This window comes from Pelodiscus sinensis, chromosome 22, assembly GCF_052426305.1.
Source record: "Pelodiscus sinensis isolate ZL-2025 chromosome 22, ASM5242630v1, whole genome shotgun sequence".
Taxonomy (NCBI): Eukaryota; Metazoa; Chordata; order Testudines; family Trionychidae; genus Pelodiscus; species Pelodiscus sinensis.
In genome coordinates this window covers 12,784,454-12,800,306 of record NC_143073.1, presented here as the reverse complement: position 1 = coordinate 12,800,306, position 15,853 = coordinate 12,784,454, and the positions used below count along the sequence as shown (strand labels likewise).

The following is a 15,853-nucleotide window of genomic DNA, read 5'->3' as shown; positions in this document are numbered from 1 at the left end:
ACATTTCCAAGGGACAGCCCAGCAAAGCAATGAAGAGGGGGCCTATGCCCGCGTGCCACCTGTTTGATGATAAGGGTGAGGAAGAACTGAAAGTTTGTCTGGTTTTTTACATGAAAAACACAAGCATCATCTGTCCAAGCATTGGAGAGATAACAGCAGGGTGGGGAGGGGAGATATAGTCAGACTGCCTGACACATTCTGGGCTGCATTTGCTTTTGTAGAGTCCTGTGTGACTCAAATGACTAACACACAATTGAGGGAAAGGTAGTCTGGGTTAAAAATCCAAACCTGCCTCCCTCATTGCAAAAAGCTCCTGATTCACAGGTGAGCCCTGCCATGAGTCCTTCAGCAGAACTCGGGGAAGTCCAGTCCTGATGTTTGTAAGGACAGAAGCCATCACCCGGGTCAGAGAGGTGAGAGGGTGATGGAGGAACTGGAGAAGCAGAGAAGGACAGATGCCCACATCATGCTGGCCTGTGAACTGACCTTGTAGGTGCCATGTCGGGCTGGCTGTAGTTTGATGCCACATGTAGCCTGAGCTACAATGTCAGCTCGGGCAGGTCTCTGGCATGTGACTCGGGCAGGTCTCTGGCCTGGAACGTGTATGCAATGTAGTCCTTGGCACTGGGGACTCTGGCAGGATATCCAGGCGGCTGGCCCCATCCAGGAGTGTTTCCTGCCCAGAGGGCTCCAGGCACTTACTGGCAGCACTGCCTCTGCCTACTTCCTTCACTTGGGGGCTTTCCCAGGAACAGAAATTTTGTTTTTAATATCCCAGCTTTTATCTTCTAGCAGCAGTAGGTTCCCTCCCCTTGCAGAGATAGACAGAGGCAGAGAGACCTCTCCTGCGCCAGCTGCGATCTCCACAGCAGACACCATGGGGAACTGCTTCACCACTCAGGTGAGTCCAAGGGCTCCTTTGCCCACCTCCACTGTCCTCTTAAATTAGCTTGGCTCCGGTAGGGAAGGTGAGGGGCTGAGAGCAAAGGCAGAGCATTGACTGGTGCAGGCACATGCTGGGTTACCGCTCCTTGCTCCTGAGAACAGCTGGTCGGGGCTTTCTGACCAACCAGAGTTTCACTGGGTTTAATTGGAATGGAGACTTTCCTCGGGAATGTCTTGGGGTCTGTGAAATTTTGTCCAGGAAGGTTTCTCAGCACCAGGATGGAATTGCTGGTCATAGCCAGACAGGGTCTTGCCCCATGCTCCTGGGATATGAGTCTGACCCTCAGTCCCACATCTCAACCTGAGCTATCGGGTCTCCCTCCAGCATGGTTTGTCAGAGCTACTCTGCTTAGTAGAAACAGGTAAGGCAGGGCTGATTGTGGAGCAGTGCACTGAGGGGAGCCCCAGGTGCAAGGCCCTGCTCCTACTCAGGTACGTTCTATAAATGTACATGAAAATTCACCCTCTTTTCCTTATTGTTCTGTGTCCCCTAGAAACTTAAGGGACCCCAAATTCTATAGGCTGTGTGACAGGGTGCCTGCCCTGCACTGGCCTTTTAAGGGCAAAACTCAGGCCCAGAGCAGAGGCTGAAAGCAAAGACTCAGCTGAGGCCGTTAGGGCTAATGAGAGCCCAGCTGGGGGCTATATAAAGAAGAACAGTTAGCTTCAGCAGGGAGAGAGCAGTGAAGAGCTGGCAGTGGGGGTGCGATGTAGTGGGGGTGCCTTGCTTGTTGCTATGCTGGGCAGTGGGCTACCTCTGCTGTCTGTAACAGGAGTCATTATGCAAAGGGGGCTTCAAACCTGTCTGACCAGCTACCCCCTATGGGGAGAAACAAAGGAAGGTGGAATGCCACCCCTGGCTGGGGGGCAGGGCTGGAAGAGAGTTACTTAGTTTTCTGTCTGGGAGCATGGAGGAAGTAGCCTTGGCAACAGGCTGGGGGGTTTAGAAGCTGAGACCCCCCCATATCAAGGGGGGCTGAGGCATCCTAGGCCTGTCCTGTAACCGGATGACATCTGTGCTGTGCTGTACCCTGGGGAGGCAATAAACTCCCTCTGTTCTACGGGCTGGTGGAGTCTGTTTGTGCCATTTTGGGGGTGCAGGAGATGGGGGAACCCCAATGTGTCGTCCCAGGAGGGAGAACAGTATTGGGGCAGCCAGGAAGGGCTAGGGGATTGCTGGCTAAGGGGCTCCCTGGCTGTATGGCTTGGGGCTCAGAGGGTGGTAGCAATGCAGCCCAGGTTAGTGGGCAGCAGAGATACACCCAGTGCTGGTGATGAGTGGCCCATACAGACTGCAGTTTGCCCTGTGATGGGCTAGATGAAGACAAGTGGTGGGTAACTGAGGCACTGTGAGGAGTACGCACCCTAACAGGCTGTGTAAGTTCTCTTCATTCTCATTAGCATTCCTATGGTTAAGATACCTGTTGGAAACAGATGTGCTTTTACAGCATTTTTAACATTTAAAATTCATCTTCTGGTTAAATTTTCACAATATTAGCACTTAGTTCTTCTTTTCCTATAAACTTAGGGCATCAGATTGTGCCTTGGTCGTTTGCTTATGTCAACATTTCTTATTTTCAAGGCCTAAAAAGAGAATAGTTAGACTGTTGTGTTTCAGCCATTCTTACTTATTTTGAGGGAATCATGTATTAAACATACTGATCCAGCTTAGATTCTGTAAGCCAACAATCTGACTCTAACATACAATGAATATATAAACTATGACATGTTAATTAATCATAACTTCACACAATAAATGGATAATTAATTAAATGCCCAGCCCTGGGAACATGTCAGCTCTCCCTGCAGGAAGAGGAAGACACTGAAGAATTCCTTCCTCTAGTGAAAGTAAATCTAGATTCTCATCTGCAAGAGAGATAAGAAACTGTCTGCTGGCAGTTTCCTCCAAGAAAGTGAGTGTGTGGTGAATGCGGATGAGATAAAAATGAATCTCATCCCACCGAACATGGGACGTTCCCTGCTCGCAGCCCTGGGCCATGCCCCTCTATCCCAACCCCCAGCTGTCCCAGTACTGGGCCTCTTCCGTCCCAGTGGTTTTCAAACTAGGGATTATGACCCAGGACTGGGTGATAGCATGCAAGGCACTGGGTCTCATTTCTGCAGAGTGATCAGGTGTCCAGTGGGGGGGGGGCTCCCTGCCTCTTCTGGCACCACAGAATGTGCTGCACTCCAGGGCTGTGTCTAGACTGGCATGATTTTCCACAAATGCTTTTAACGGAAAAGTTTTTCCGTTAAAAGCATTTGCGGAAAAGACCACCTAGATTGTCACGGATGCTTTTGTGCAAAAGCACTTTTTGCGGAAAAGCGTCCATGCCAATCTAGACGCGGTTTTGCGTAAGAAAGCCCTGATCGCCATTTTCGCCACCGGGGCTTTTTTTGCGCAGAACAGTTTTTACCCGTCTACACTGGCCCTCTTGAGCAAAAGCATTTGCGCAAGCGGGCTTATCCCTGAGTGGGAGCATCATAGTACTTGCACAAGAACACTGACAATCTTACATGAGATCGTCAGTGTTCTTGCAGAAATTCAAGCGGCCAGTGTAGACAGCTGGCAAGTTTTTCCGCAAAAGCAGGAGCTTTTGTGGAAAAACTTGCCAGTCTGGACGCAGCCCAGAAGTGGCTGGCAGCAGGCCTAGCTCCAAGGTGGGGGTGGGAGGAGAGCGCACATGGCTCTGTGTGCTGCCCCTGCTCTGAGCACTAGCTCTGTACTCTCATTGGCTGGTAACTTGGTGCTGGCTGCTTCTGGGGTGCAGCCTGGTCTGCAGTGCCAGGAGAGGTAGGAAACTCCAGGTAAGCCTCTCCTATGCCAGCCCTAACCTCCCCCCAAAGCCAGAGCCCTCTCCTACACCCCAAAGCTCCACCCTGGAGCCCACATTCTATTCAAATTATGTTGAGTCATGGGCATCAGTATTTGTCTTCAACTGGGTAATGATGGAAAAAAAAAGTTTGAAAACCGCTGCCCTAAGCCATCAGCCGTAGATTCCATAGGGTTGAGTACCAAGGATGGTCTGGCAGTGGTGCTGTTTCTCCAGAGGTGTCATCTTGTGGTTTCCTCCTCTTCCCATCCCAGCAGCGCTTGATGGCTTGCGGCAACATCTGTACGTGCGAACTCAGCCCAGACATCCTGCAGGTTCATCATAGAACCCCCTGCCCTTGCCTGACATGTTGGGTCAGTGAGTGGTCGTCATGGGAGGCAGACTGACACTTGTCTGCAAAGAAAGGTCTTCATCCTTTGTTTCTTAAGACTAAACATGCCTGGGTGGTTTCAATCTTCCCTCGTACATCAGCTTTTTGGAGCCTTTAGAATTTTTGTTGCTCTCCTCTGGACTCTCTTCAGTTTGTCCATTTCTTGCTTAAAGTGAGGTAGCCAGAACTGAACACTGTCCTCCAGCTGAGGCCTCTCCAATGCCACGTAGACACGGACAATTACCTCCGAGTCTTACATATGTCACTCATGTTAATATCCCCCAGAATGATATTAGCAACTTTTGTGCCACTGCATCACATCTACTATAATCCCAGCCTCTTTTCAGCAGTGCTACTACCTAGTCAATTCATCCCCATTTTGTAGCTGTGCATTTGATTCTTCCTTGCTAAGTGGAATAGTTTGCACTGATCTTTGTTAAATTTCATCTTGTTGATTTCAGACCAGTTCTCCATTTTTCAGGGTTCTTTTGAATTTGACTCCTGATTTCCGAAGTGCTGGTAGCCCCTCCCAGCACCATGAAATCTGCCCATTTTGTTAGCACACTCTCCTTTCTGTTATCCAAGTCATTAATGAAAATATTGACTGGTAACAGACCCAGATATGGCCCCTGAAGGGCTCACTCCAGATGTCCTCCCAGTTTGCTAGTGAGCTATTGACAACTACTCTTTGAGTATGGTCTTTCAACTAGCTGTGAACCCACCTTACAGGTATTTCATCTAGACCACATTTCTCTAGTTTGCTTATAAGAATGTCAAAAGCCTTATTAAAATCAAAATATATCACATCTTGGCTTTCCTCCACTAGCCGCTCGGCCATTAACTTTGTCAAAGAAAGAAATTGGGTTGGTTTGGAGTGATTTGTTTTTGGTACATCCATGCAGGAAGTTTCTCATGTCCCTTTTATCCTCTAGATGCTCACAAACATTGTTGAGCAATTTGTTCCAGGATCCTTCCAGGTATTGAAGTTGGCTGACTGGTCTATAGTTTCCCAGATCTGATTTGTTTCCTTTTTTAAAGATATGTACTATGTTTGCCCTTTTCTAGGCCCCTGGACCACATCTGTCCTTCAGGAGTACTTGAAGATAATTGCTAGTGGTTCTGAGATTGCTCCCGCTAGTTCGTTAAGTACCCTGAGATGAATTTCATCAGCCCTGCTGAGCTGAATAAATCCGGTTTATCAAAATATTCTTTAATCCATTCTTTCCTTAGTTTAACTTGTGTTCCTTCCCCCTTCTTGTTAACTGAAATCGTGTTGAGTAGCTGGTCACCATTAATCTTTTTAGCCTGGGGGGGAAAAAAAACCCAGTATAACCCACCCAAGCCTTCTTGATGGTATTAGTTATTAGCTCTCCTTTCCTGCTAATCAGTCTCCAGTTCCTACTATGTTGAAAGAGGATCTGCTATGTCCCTGAGCCCCATGTCACTGGGTCCTCCTTACACCTAGGTCAAGCCTTACACCTGGGCCTGCCTTACCCTTTGGTCCCCTTCATCACTGAGCCTTCCTTACCCCTGGGCCCACCTTGTTCCTGGGTCCTTCTTACACATAGCTCCCCCTTCACCTCTAGACCATCTTTGAATCTGGTCTCCACTTACATCTCGGCCTGCCTTGTCCCTGTGTCTTGCCCCTGCCCCTTCCGCTTGCTCTGGGTCCCTCGCACTTTCCCTCACTGCGGCCTGGTCTGCTGAGAAACAGGACACCAAGGGGAAGACTGAGGCTTGGCTCTCACGCACAGCAGGCAGATCACTAGGCTAGGTCAGGCTACCCGGCTGAGCCGGTGATTCTCCCAAGAGCTGGGTGCAGCCTCATTCAAAACTGGCTTTTAGTGGGGAGATCCCTGCCCTGGACTCTCTAACACTCTGACTTTCAGACACTCAAAAGAACCAAACACAGACCCAATTCTGTGTAACCCTCGTCTGCCACGCTCCCAGGAGTGCCAGGCATTCCTGGCCATAGACCCCCTGGGGTCTTCACAACAGAGCTGTTCTGTTCCTGTCACCAATGGCCTCCACAATCCAGCCTGAGGGGCCAGGCCCCGAAGGGGCCACCGCTGAGGGGAATCTGCCTCTAGGAATTCCCCCCCTGGTCCTTGGCCTGAGCCCAGCTTCTGGCCAAGGAGGGTTTACGCTGTGCCAGGAAATGAGGCTAGTTGTTCCCACTGTGGATGATGAGAGGCCCTGCCAGGCCATTGTTCTGCCCTTGTGTGTGTCAGCTCATAAATCACAGGCTCATCAGAGAGAGGAAAGGGGAATTCATGGCTGCCTTCCCGCCTGTAGCCTCTTCCACCGGAGCAGCCGCTGGCCACTGTAGAGTGGAAGAGCCTGGGTGGAGAAGGTGACTCCAACTCCCAAGGGCCATGTTGAATCACTGCTCTAAGCATTAACGTTGTGAGGTGCCCAGAGGGCACAATGCTGGTGATTTGTACTGTAAGAAAATGGAGACTCCTGATTCTCCTCACGGCCTGCACCGCTCCTCCATCACCCTCGCCCCCGCAACAGCACTATCTACAGAACAGCTTCCAGGAGGCAGGATGTCAGGAAAAGGCCTTATTTCCTAGGAATAACGAATTTAAGAGGAATAAGGGATCTTCTGGAAAAGGCTTTATTTTCCGAAAGATCCCGTCTAGACTGGCGCTTTTCTCCGGCAAAGCCCCGAGCCGGAAAAAAGCAGCAGCCATGTTCATGCAAATGCCGCGGGGGATATTTAAATCCCCCGCGGCATTTGCAATTCCGACTTGTCTCATTAGCATCCCTTTTCTGGAAAAGGGATGCTAATGTAGGCACAGCCCAGGGGTTTTCAAAGTTGGATCATGGGCTCGCCCCGTTTTGCAAACTGACATTTTTCAGAATGTCTGTCCCATGGAAAAATTCATCATTTTTTGCCCTGTTTTGAGATGTGGGGATGTTGGACTTTCCCAAGGGATGGAAATTCCATACTTTGCTCACACATGCATTCCATACCCACCCCTTGCCCTCATGCCCCACTATTTCCTGTCCCTTTCCCTAAAGCACACGGAGGGATGGAGGGGCAAAAGCACCACCCAACGCCAAAGGCATGAGAAATCATTGGGGGACGAATGGCCTCAGAGCCAACATCCACATGGCCTGATTAAATTCTGGGGTGAGAGAAAGTAATCCCTGCTCAACCCCCACACTGGCCTCAGGGGCTGTCCAAAGAATGACATCTCCCTCCAACACTCGGCGTGTAGATGGTCTGTGTTGTCCAGACTCCAGAGACCTCCACCCTCTAGCAGCCAACAGGTGAATTCCTGGTGCTTGCGTTAGGGCCTGAAGCCCATAGAATGCACCTCCAACACCAGTGGCCTGACGGTGGGCACACGGAGCTAAACTACCTGATGTCTCTTTTTGTAGCCCAGCAGCCTGCAACTGAACATGAGCGACTTCAAAGAGCTGCTGCTGCTGAATTACACCGACTACCAGGATTACGATGCCGCCGCCGCTGCCCCCTGCCACAGCAGCTACTGCTCCTTATTGGGCAGCTCTATCCCTAGCTTCCTGGCTGTCATCTGTGCCCTGGGCCTGCTGAGTAACTTGGCCCTGGTGGTGGCCTTGGTCACCTGCCAGAATCTTTGGAGTGGGCCACCTGGCCGCACCTTCCTGTTCCAGCTGACACTTGGCACTTCCCTCTTCACAGCCACGTTACCATTTTTTTCTGCAGGCAGCAGCCATGGCTGGGTCTTTGGTGATGGGTTCTGCAAGGTCGCATTCCTGGTGTGGTACGGGAGCCTTTTTGCCGAAGGGCTGCTGGTGGCTGCCAGCACGTGCAGTGCCTGGCTGGCCAAAAGGGTTGCCCGCCAGCACTTCTGGGGCATGACCGTGGCTCTCTGGGTGGCCTCTGTCCTCCTGGCAGTGCCAGCTGCCTTCATGAGTAGGACGGAGGAGCACCCTCAGAAGATGTGCCTGTGGAAGGACAACAGTGAGCAGCAATGGTGGAGTCTGGCTCATGTCACCACCTGCCTGGCTGTTTTCATCCTGCTCCCCATCGCACTGGGTGTGGCCAAAGCAATGCTGACTTGGCACAGGCGCGGCTGGCAGCTGAGGGTCGGTGTGACGTGGCTGTTCTTCCTCCTCTGGGTGCCGTATGGGATAGCCCTGCTCCTGGACTCACTGCAGAGAAGGCAGCTACTCTCCACCAGCTGCCTTTTCTGGGAGAGCCTTGACTTCTTCCTGGGGCTGTCAGAGGGCCTCGGTATACTGCACTGCTGCCTCGGGCCCCTGCTGCTTCTCGGAGTCGGGCTGTATCACCGAAGGACGGACGCTGGACCAGGCCCTCTGGGCATGCCAGGGCTCGGTCTTGCCAGCCCCCAATGTTCCAAACCCATGAGTCAGGCTCCCCAAAAAGCATGAGGTTACCTCTGAAAAATCATGTGATTCTGGACAAATATGCATGTTTTAATTTGCCTTCTTTATGAGCCTTTAGGGGGCCCTGGAGTCACCTTCTGAAGCTTTCTCCATAGCCGCAAAGGCCACAAGTTTACTTTTTCTCTAGGCGTGGAGGCTGACGTCCTCACACTCCGCATGACGCCAGAAGCTGGGGTTTAAGGGGAAAACAGTCATCATGAGACTCATGACAAAGTCATGAGCCTTGGCAACCCTGGGGGTGGGACTACCCAGGTGCCCTCTAGCTCATGATCTGCATGGCCAGGTTGGCAGCCCCTCTGCGCTCTCTGAGCCCAATTCGCCCTCCCTGGCCCTTGGTATCATCATTGCCACCCAAGCAGAGCTGTTGCTTCCCACTTGCTATGGGTGCAAATAACAGAAGGTGCCCGGGGGATGGGGGAGTCAAACCCCTCTCACTCTGAACCGGGACTCGCACCAACATCATAGAACACTAGAACTGGGAAGGACCTCGAGAGGTCATCGAGTCCAGTCCCCTGCCCTCATGGCTGGACCAAGCACTGTCTAGATTAGGGGTGGGCAATAACTTTTGTCCAGGGGTCACTTCAAAAATTTTTGAAGTAGCCCTGGGCCACCCCGGAATGAGTGGGGCCTAAACAGGAAGGGTCAGGGCTGCCCCACCCCCATACCATGATTGGTCTGGGGGTGGGGGAGCCCCTTGTCCCCCCTTTCCACTAGGCACCCATGCCCTGGAAGAGGCTTGGCACGCTCCTGCACCCCCAGGCCAATTATCAACCCTAATGTCATTACCTCACACACACTAACCTTCCCCCCTCAGTCCCCCTCTGTTCTAAAATCTGATTTGTTAATTTTATGTGTTTGCTTTTTTTTGATTGTATCACTTTGGTATATATGGTTGTACCGATTTTCTTCCACAAATTGATCTGAGGAAGTGGGTCTGGCCCACGAAAGCTCTTCACCTAATAAACCATCTTGTTAGTCTTTAAAGTGCTTCATAGTCCTGTTTCAGCTAGACCAGACTAACGTGGCTGCATCTCTATCACTCCCCCACCTAGGCTCAGGTTACAACAGAGCCTGAGCTATTGTGTGCGCAGGGGCGGCCCGTCCATATAGGTGAACTAGGCGGTCACCTAGGGCACCAAGTTAAATGGGGCGCCAAATGGTGGCGCAATATCATTGAGGGGTTTGAAGGTGGGGGTGCCGATTGCCTGGTTCGTCTAGGGCACCAATTGCTGGCAGCTAATCTAGGGCCACCCCTGTGTGTGTGTGCTGGACTGGGGCAGTGTCAGCCGATGGTCAGGGCAGTGAGTCCCTTATGACCGGCTGAAGTTCTTTTAAATTGTGCTTGGTTCTGTTACATCAACTGAAGGAGTCAGGTTAAAGCTTAAACAGTTACTATTTTATTGTTACAGGGTAAACTTAGTTGTTAAATGCTACTGCTGTGTTACAGATAACACAGACACTACAAAGGACAGGACAGAAATTACACTAATAAGTCACTTACAGGTACCATGAAACCCTTTTGGTTCTCTGAGCTCTTATTAAATGCATGCAAAATAGACACATAGCAGGTATATATTCTCACCCCTGCGTTCCAGACTTGGCGTGGCCAGCGTCTTTCTCTCAATCCCTCGGGAAGAAGTTGGGCGTCCCACAGACCTCGGGAGACAATCAATACCTGCCAGCAGGTATAGATGATTGGAGCTCAAATTGGGCGGGCAACTCAACCCTCTTTATACCCCTTGGGTCACATGGGCTTCTTCCTGGTCTCAGGTGGCCAATTAGGAAAAATGGCTTTGAACACCAAGTTTCCCACGAAGGGTGCAAAGCATAATTCACACCTGGGAAGATGCAGACAATGGGCACCTCTGGTATGTGATGGGCGAAGATTCCTCTCCCGAGACAGTGCAGGCATGTCAATTACTGATACTAGCCATCACGGCGACGGGAGGCCTCCCAGTCGTCAGCTAGCCCATTTACTGTCTGGTTTCTGTTTATGGTAGAGTCAGGGACAGGCACCACACCTGCGTTCCCAGGGCATCAAAGGCTGACTGCCTTTCTCTTGCTCTCTGGGCGGGGGGGAAACAAGATGGGGTTTGTGTCTGGCTACAGGCAGTCACACCCAAAACTCTCAAGCCCATCCAGGCATCGGTGCAGTGCCCAGGGAAACTGAGGCACACCCACAGACAGTTACACTGGCTCACCCTGCCAAGGTGCTTTACATCTGTCTCAGAGGGGCCTTAAACTCCATGGACAGGAGAATGGTCTCGTCTCTTTGCTGACTTATATGCATGCAATGAGAGTGCCAGTTCTGGCAGTGGTGGGGTAGACAAGTCTCTACCAGGCTGAATCCACCAGGCTGCTTTCACTGGCATTGGATGGGCCATCGGGGCTGTGGGCGACAGCTTGAGGGAGCACAACACCTCAGCAGATAACACAACCACGCTTGTGCACACAAGCTGGGGCCACCCCAGCGCAGCTCGTCCTCCAGCACCTTCCCACAATCCCCTGCGGGCCCAGCAAGGACAAACAAGCTCTCCCCTTGTTCACAGGGACAGAACATGCAGCGCGGCTCAGCTCACTGCAGAATCGGGGCCGTGCCTCCTGCAAGCCGGCATAGCAGCAGGGGGGTGGCTGCCCAGGCAGAGTGGGGCTTCTCTCCTGCGAGCTGGGCTGACTCAAGTGAGACCCGGTGCACTAGGCACTCAAGTTAACTGCGCCCTGAATACAGACTCTGCTCCTCAACCGGGCCACACCCGAGCACTGAGCCTGTCTCTCAAGCCCTCCCAGCGCTCTGCTCCCTAGGTCCCCTGCCATCACCATGATGCCTGGGAATTGCCTTTGACGCATCCCTCGCACTAGACATCCACTCTGTGTCTAGATCAGATCCCCTCTCCCGGCCAGATGATGCAGCCTTTGTCCACAGAGCTGAGTCTCTGGCCCAGGTCCTCATCGGCTCTCCTCTTCCTGACCATATCCCCCTCCTCCTGTCTGGCCTCGACAAGCCCCATCCTCCTCCTTAAACGCTTTCGAAAAGCTCCTGACAGATCATTGCCTGGCTCCTCACTTGTGAGGATACAGTGGAAGGGGTCTGGTGGAGCAGATGGACAGAGTGAGGAGACAGAAAGAAAGGGCATGAGGGAGAGTGGAACTAAGGGAACTAAGAACCCCAACCCAGGGCTGCCGCTGGCAAAGCAGGGCGGGCACAGGGGAATGTGGCCAATAAACGAGGCAGGGAAGAGAAGGCAGGAATTTATCTTGCTGGGAGCTCATTGGGATGTGGCCTCATGGGGCTGTGGGGAGCAGGTACATGGTGTAGGGTACAGGGCCCCCTGGGGGCAAGGCCTCATGGGGCTATGGGATGCAGTCCAGGGTACAATGCTCCCCAGGTGAGGCCTCTGGGGTTGGGGGGAGGAGTCTGTGAGGAGGGGTCTAGGGTACAATGCTCCCTGTCATGAGCTGTGGGGAGGAGAGGTTTGATCTGAGCAGGGAGAACTCATTTGGTATCAAACCGATGAGATGGGGGTTTCCCAGTACTCAGCCAACCCTCCCTCTTTTGCCCACAGGAGAGGCTCTGGGGTCCAGGCTCAATTGGATGGCCACAAACTGCAGCCTTCTGTCCCCTGGTAGAGTGGCCAGGTGCCCAGATTTTGCCCAGAACACCCACTGGAAAAGGGACCCTGGTAGATCCGGTCAGCATGCTGAGAGGGCCCTTAAAAATCCAGTGGGTGGCACAGCAGGGCTAAGTCAGGCTCCCTCCCTGTCCTGGTCTGAGAGGCTCCTGGAGGCTCCCTGCAGCTGCACTAGGCAGACAGGGTGCCAGGGAGGCTCCCTGCACCGCCCCCAAGCCTTGAATACTGGTTCCACAGCACCCATTGGCCAGGAACTGCAACCAATGGGAGTTGCAGGGGTGGTGTCTGCGGGTGCGAGCAGCACATAGATCCTCCCTGTCCCCTCCACCTAAGAGCTGGAAAGATCCACTTCCCAGAAACTGCCTTAGGTAAGTTCTGCCTTCCCAACAGGCCATGCCAGCCTCCTTGCTAGGAACTTAGGGGACGCTTTGGGCTGCCTGTGCACCCTTACATCTGTGCTCCAGCAGGGGGAGCTACTCTCACAGCTGGGTCGGCCTGCCCTTCTATTCTGGGATGGAGCTGGTGGGGGTGGGGGAGGCGGGGAAGCCCTGAATTCCTGAACTTTGCTTTGCGGAGTCCTGGGAGATGCTTTTGTCCTGTCCCCTCTCAGCAATTTCTGGCTGTGGATGTGAGCAGTGCCACTTAGCGCATCCCCACTGGCCCCAGGGACTTCAGTGGCACAGGACCCAGCCTCGTACTTTGTCCCCTCTGTCACGGGAGACCGGCTGCAGTTTTCCCATGTCTCCCGGGGGTATAATTGTGCTGAGGTGTAACAGGATGTAATTAGGGGGAGCGAGAGAATTAAATGTGGGCGTTACACTTGCCACACACCCGATGTGCTTTGTGCTGCAGACTCAAATCATGTTAACAGCAACTCAGAAAGTAATAAAGGGAAGAAAAGAGGAAGGTGCAATAATTACCACTGAGCGGAGATTAATAGCAGCCTCGGTCAATTGTGACAGGCCGGAGGAACATGCCGCTGCCTTGCTTATTATCTCCAGTGCAGGCTCCTATGCAGCAGACACCACCTTCATGTCTTGAAATGGTTCCCCCAGAAGTTGGCTTCCTGCCCGGCCACAGGCACATGTCTCCCCATCCCTAGGGTGCGTCTAGACTGACATGATTTTGTAATGATGGAATGATTTTGACTGACTTTGTAATGTACAAAATCAGTGGTTCTTGCGCAAATACTCCGACGCTCCCACTCAGGGATAAGACCTCTTGCGCAAGTATTCTTGTGCAAGAGGGCCAGTGTAGACAGCCACGTTAATTTCTTGCGCAAGAAAGCCCGATGGCTAAAATGGCCATTGCAGCTGTCTTGCGCAAGAGAGCATCTACACTGGCATGGATGCTTTTGCGCAAAAGCAAATCTTTTGCGCAAAGGCACATGCCAGTCTAGACGCAGCCCTAGTGTTTGAACTGGGCCTTGCAGGAGCCAATGAGCCAATATTTGTGGCTTTTGGGAAGTGGCAGGCTTTGGTCCACACGGACTTGGCTGTGCCTACTCACGCTGAATCCAGATTGCTTTCCAACTCTCTACAAATATCCTGGGTCCAGCCTGTCAAGGTGCAATGAGACTGGGACACCCCGAGTGCAGATGCAGTGAATTAGCAACTCAGGTTTAGAGCCCACTGCTTTATGTTTGGGCATGATGGGGCAAGTTACACGGGAGAGCAGAGTGGATTGTTCCAGACTAGGGCTCCAGCTTCATGCTGTTCCCATTTCTCCATGCTGTTAACACTGATTGGGCTTTCTGAGTCATGTCATACCTGCAGTTCTGGAATAGTTATTCCGAAATAGCTTATTTCAAAATAGCACGTCTACATTGTGGGGAAGCCTCAAAATTAGTCCGAGGCAGGCTTCCCTAATGTAGATGTGCTATTTCGATTTAGAGCGCCAGGAAGCACTGGGGAGGAATAATTTAGAATGGCTTGGGTGAGGGGCTATTTCGAAATAGCAGAAGTGGAGCATCTACACTTTCAGAACAGGAATTATACTTTGTAGAATGAGGTTTACAGAAGTTGGAATAAGCTTCCCATTATTTAAAAAATATTTCAAAATAATGCTATTGCTGTGTAGGTGCTCACATAGGGTATGTCTACACTTGCTCCCTAGTTTGAACGAGGGATGCAAATGCAGGCATTCAAAATAGTCAGTGAAGCGGGGATTTAAATATCCTGCGCTTCATTAGCATGATCTCGCTGGCACGCTAGTCTGAATCACGGCTGATTCAAACCAGGAAGTGCACGCTGGGACGCGTTAGTTCGAACCAAACCTCTTGGTTCAAACTAACGTTACTCCTCAGAGTAAATCCCCCAAATGTACTTGTGTCTACCTTCCTTCCTCCCCCCCCCCCCGCATCCCCCTCCTGTTCTGAAATGTGATTTGTCCTTTTCATATGTGTTCATTTTTTTAATTGTATCCTTTGGTATATATGGTTGTGACTATTTTCTTCCACTATTTGATCTGAGGAAGTGGGTCTGGCCCACGAAAGCTCATCATCTAATAAACCATCTTGTTAGTCTTTAAAGTGCTACATTGTCCTGCATTTTGCTTGTTTCTAAAAACATTTGTAGAAATAGACCAAGCTGCAAAATCTCACATTAGTTCAGCAAATGGTGTGGAAAAAGTGAAAAAGGAAAACTTATTTATTTGATCCCATAATATAAGAACTAGGGGTCACCAAAAGAAAGTAATAAGTAGCAGGTTTAAAACAAACAAAAAGAAGTTTTTCTTCACTCAGTGCACAGGACTTTAACAGGGTTCAAAAAAGAGCTAGATAAGGGTAGGAATAAATGGTAAGTTTTCCAAGCGGAGAAAAGTAACTAGTGGTCCCCCAAGGGTCTGTCCTGGGACCAATACTATTCAACTTATTTATAAACAAGCCAATTAGCCCGTCATAAGATGGAATTTTCAGGTCTCTCCTCCACTTCGGTCTTCTCTCCTGAGCCTCCAGTCTCTCGCTCCGTCTCTCTCTCTCTCTCTCTCCTCCTCCTACTGCCTCCCCTCCCCCCTCAGCTCTCCTCTGCTTCCTGCCTCTATCTGTGTCTCTCTCTTTCTCTTCTCCTCCCCCTCCTGCCTCTCACTCGGGGGACTGCAGAGCCCAAACAGTAGTTTGGGCTCCGCACTCCCCATGCTTCATGGAGACTGTGGAGCCAAATGGTCGCTTGTGCCACTTGCTCCCACGTGGCGGCCCGCTTGAGCGGCACAGAAGTCAGCCGAGCGCCACGGCGGGAGGCGAAGAAGGGTGGGGCGGTGATGTTCACGGCCAGGGGGCGGGGCCTGGAGCCGCATGTCACTGCCCTGCCCCTCTTCGCCTCCTGCCATGGCACTCGGCTGACTTCTGTGCCTCTCAGTCAGGCCGCCGCAGGGGAGCAAGCAGCACGAGCGGCCGTTTGAGCCCCGCACTCCCCATGCAGCACATGCTGCCCAGAGGGAACAGCCAGCATTTCGGCATTACAGACTCACAGACACTGGGCTACTATATATGTGATGACCTGGGCTATGTCTACACCAGGGAACACGTCTGATCTTCTGCTTTTTTTTGCGGAAGAGCAGATGCACTCTTTCGGAAGCCCTGTCTTTCTCCTCCCACAAGGAAAAAGAGCTCTTCTGAAAGAAGAGGCCTTTCCAGAATTTGACCTAGTGTTGATGGGCAAAATTTTGGGAAAGCC

The 15,853-nt window shown here is 51.7% G+C and overlaps 1 protein-coding gene across 3 annotated transcripts; it reads left to right on the top strand.

Moving 5' to 3' along the window:
* The first annotated feature begins 230 nt into the window (after positions 1-230).
* ACKR1 (atypical chemokine receptor 1 (Duffy blood group)) lies at positions 231-15,262 on the top strand. 3 transcript variants are annotated; one of them, XM_075907120.2, is made up of 3 exons: positions 231-413; positions 793-901; positions 7,540-15,262. In XM_075907120.2, exons 2-3 carry the CDS (start codon positions 878-880, stop codon positions 8,533-8,535), a joined length of 1,020 nt encoding a protein of 339 aa, XP_075763235.1. In that variant the 5' UTR covers positions 231-413; positions 793-877; the 3' UTR covers positions 8,536-15,262. The 3 variants fall into 3 exon arrangements, with proteins under 3 accessions (XP_075763235.1, XP_089628557.1, XP_075763236.1); XM_075907121.2 differs by having other exon boundaries at positions 248-324; XM_089772431.1 differs by having other exon boundaries at positions 231-901.
* Positions 15,263-15,853: the final 591 nt, after the last annotated feature.

What these genes read in the sequence shown, in the direction of transcription:
- ACKR1 (XM_089772431.1), top strand. Translation starts at nt 545, where the DNA reads ATGTCAGCTCGGGCAGGTCTCTGGCATGTGACTCGGGCAGGTCTCTGG. An exon ending in GGAACTGCTTCACCACTCAG is followed by an intron (nt 902 to 7,539) that starts GTGAGTCCAAGG and finishes CTCTTTTTGTAG; the next exon opens with CCCAGCAGCCTGCAACTGAA.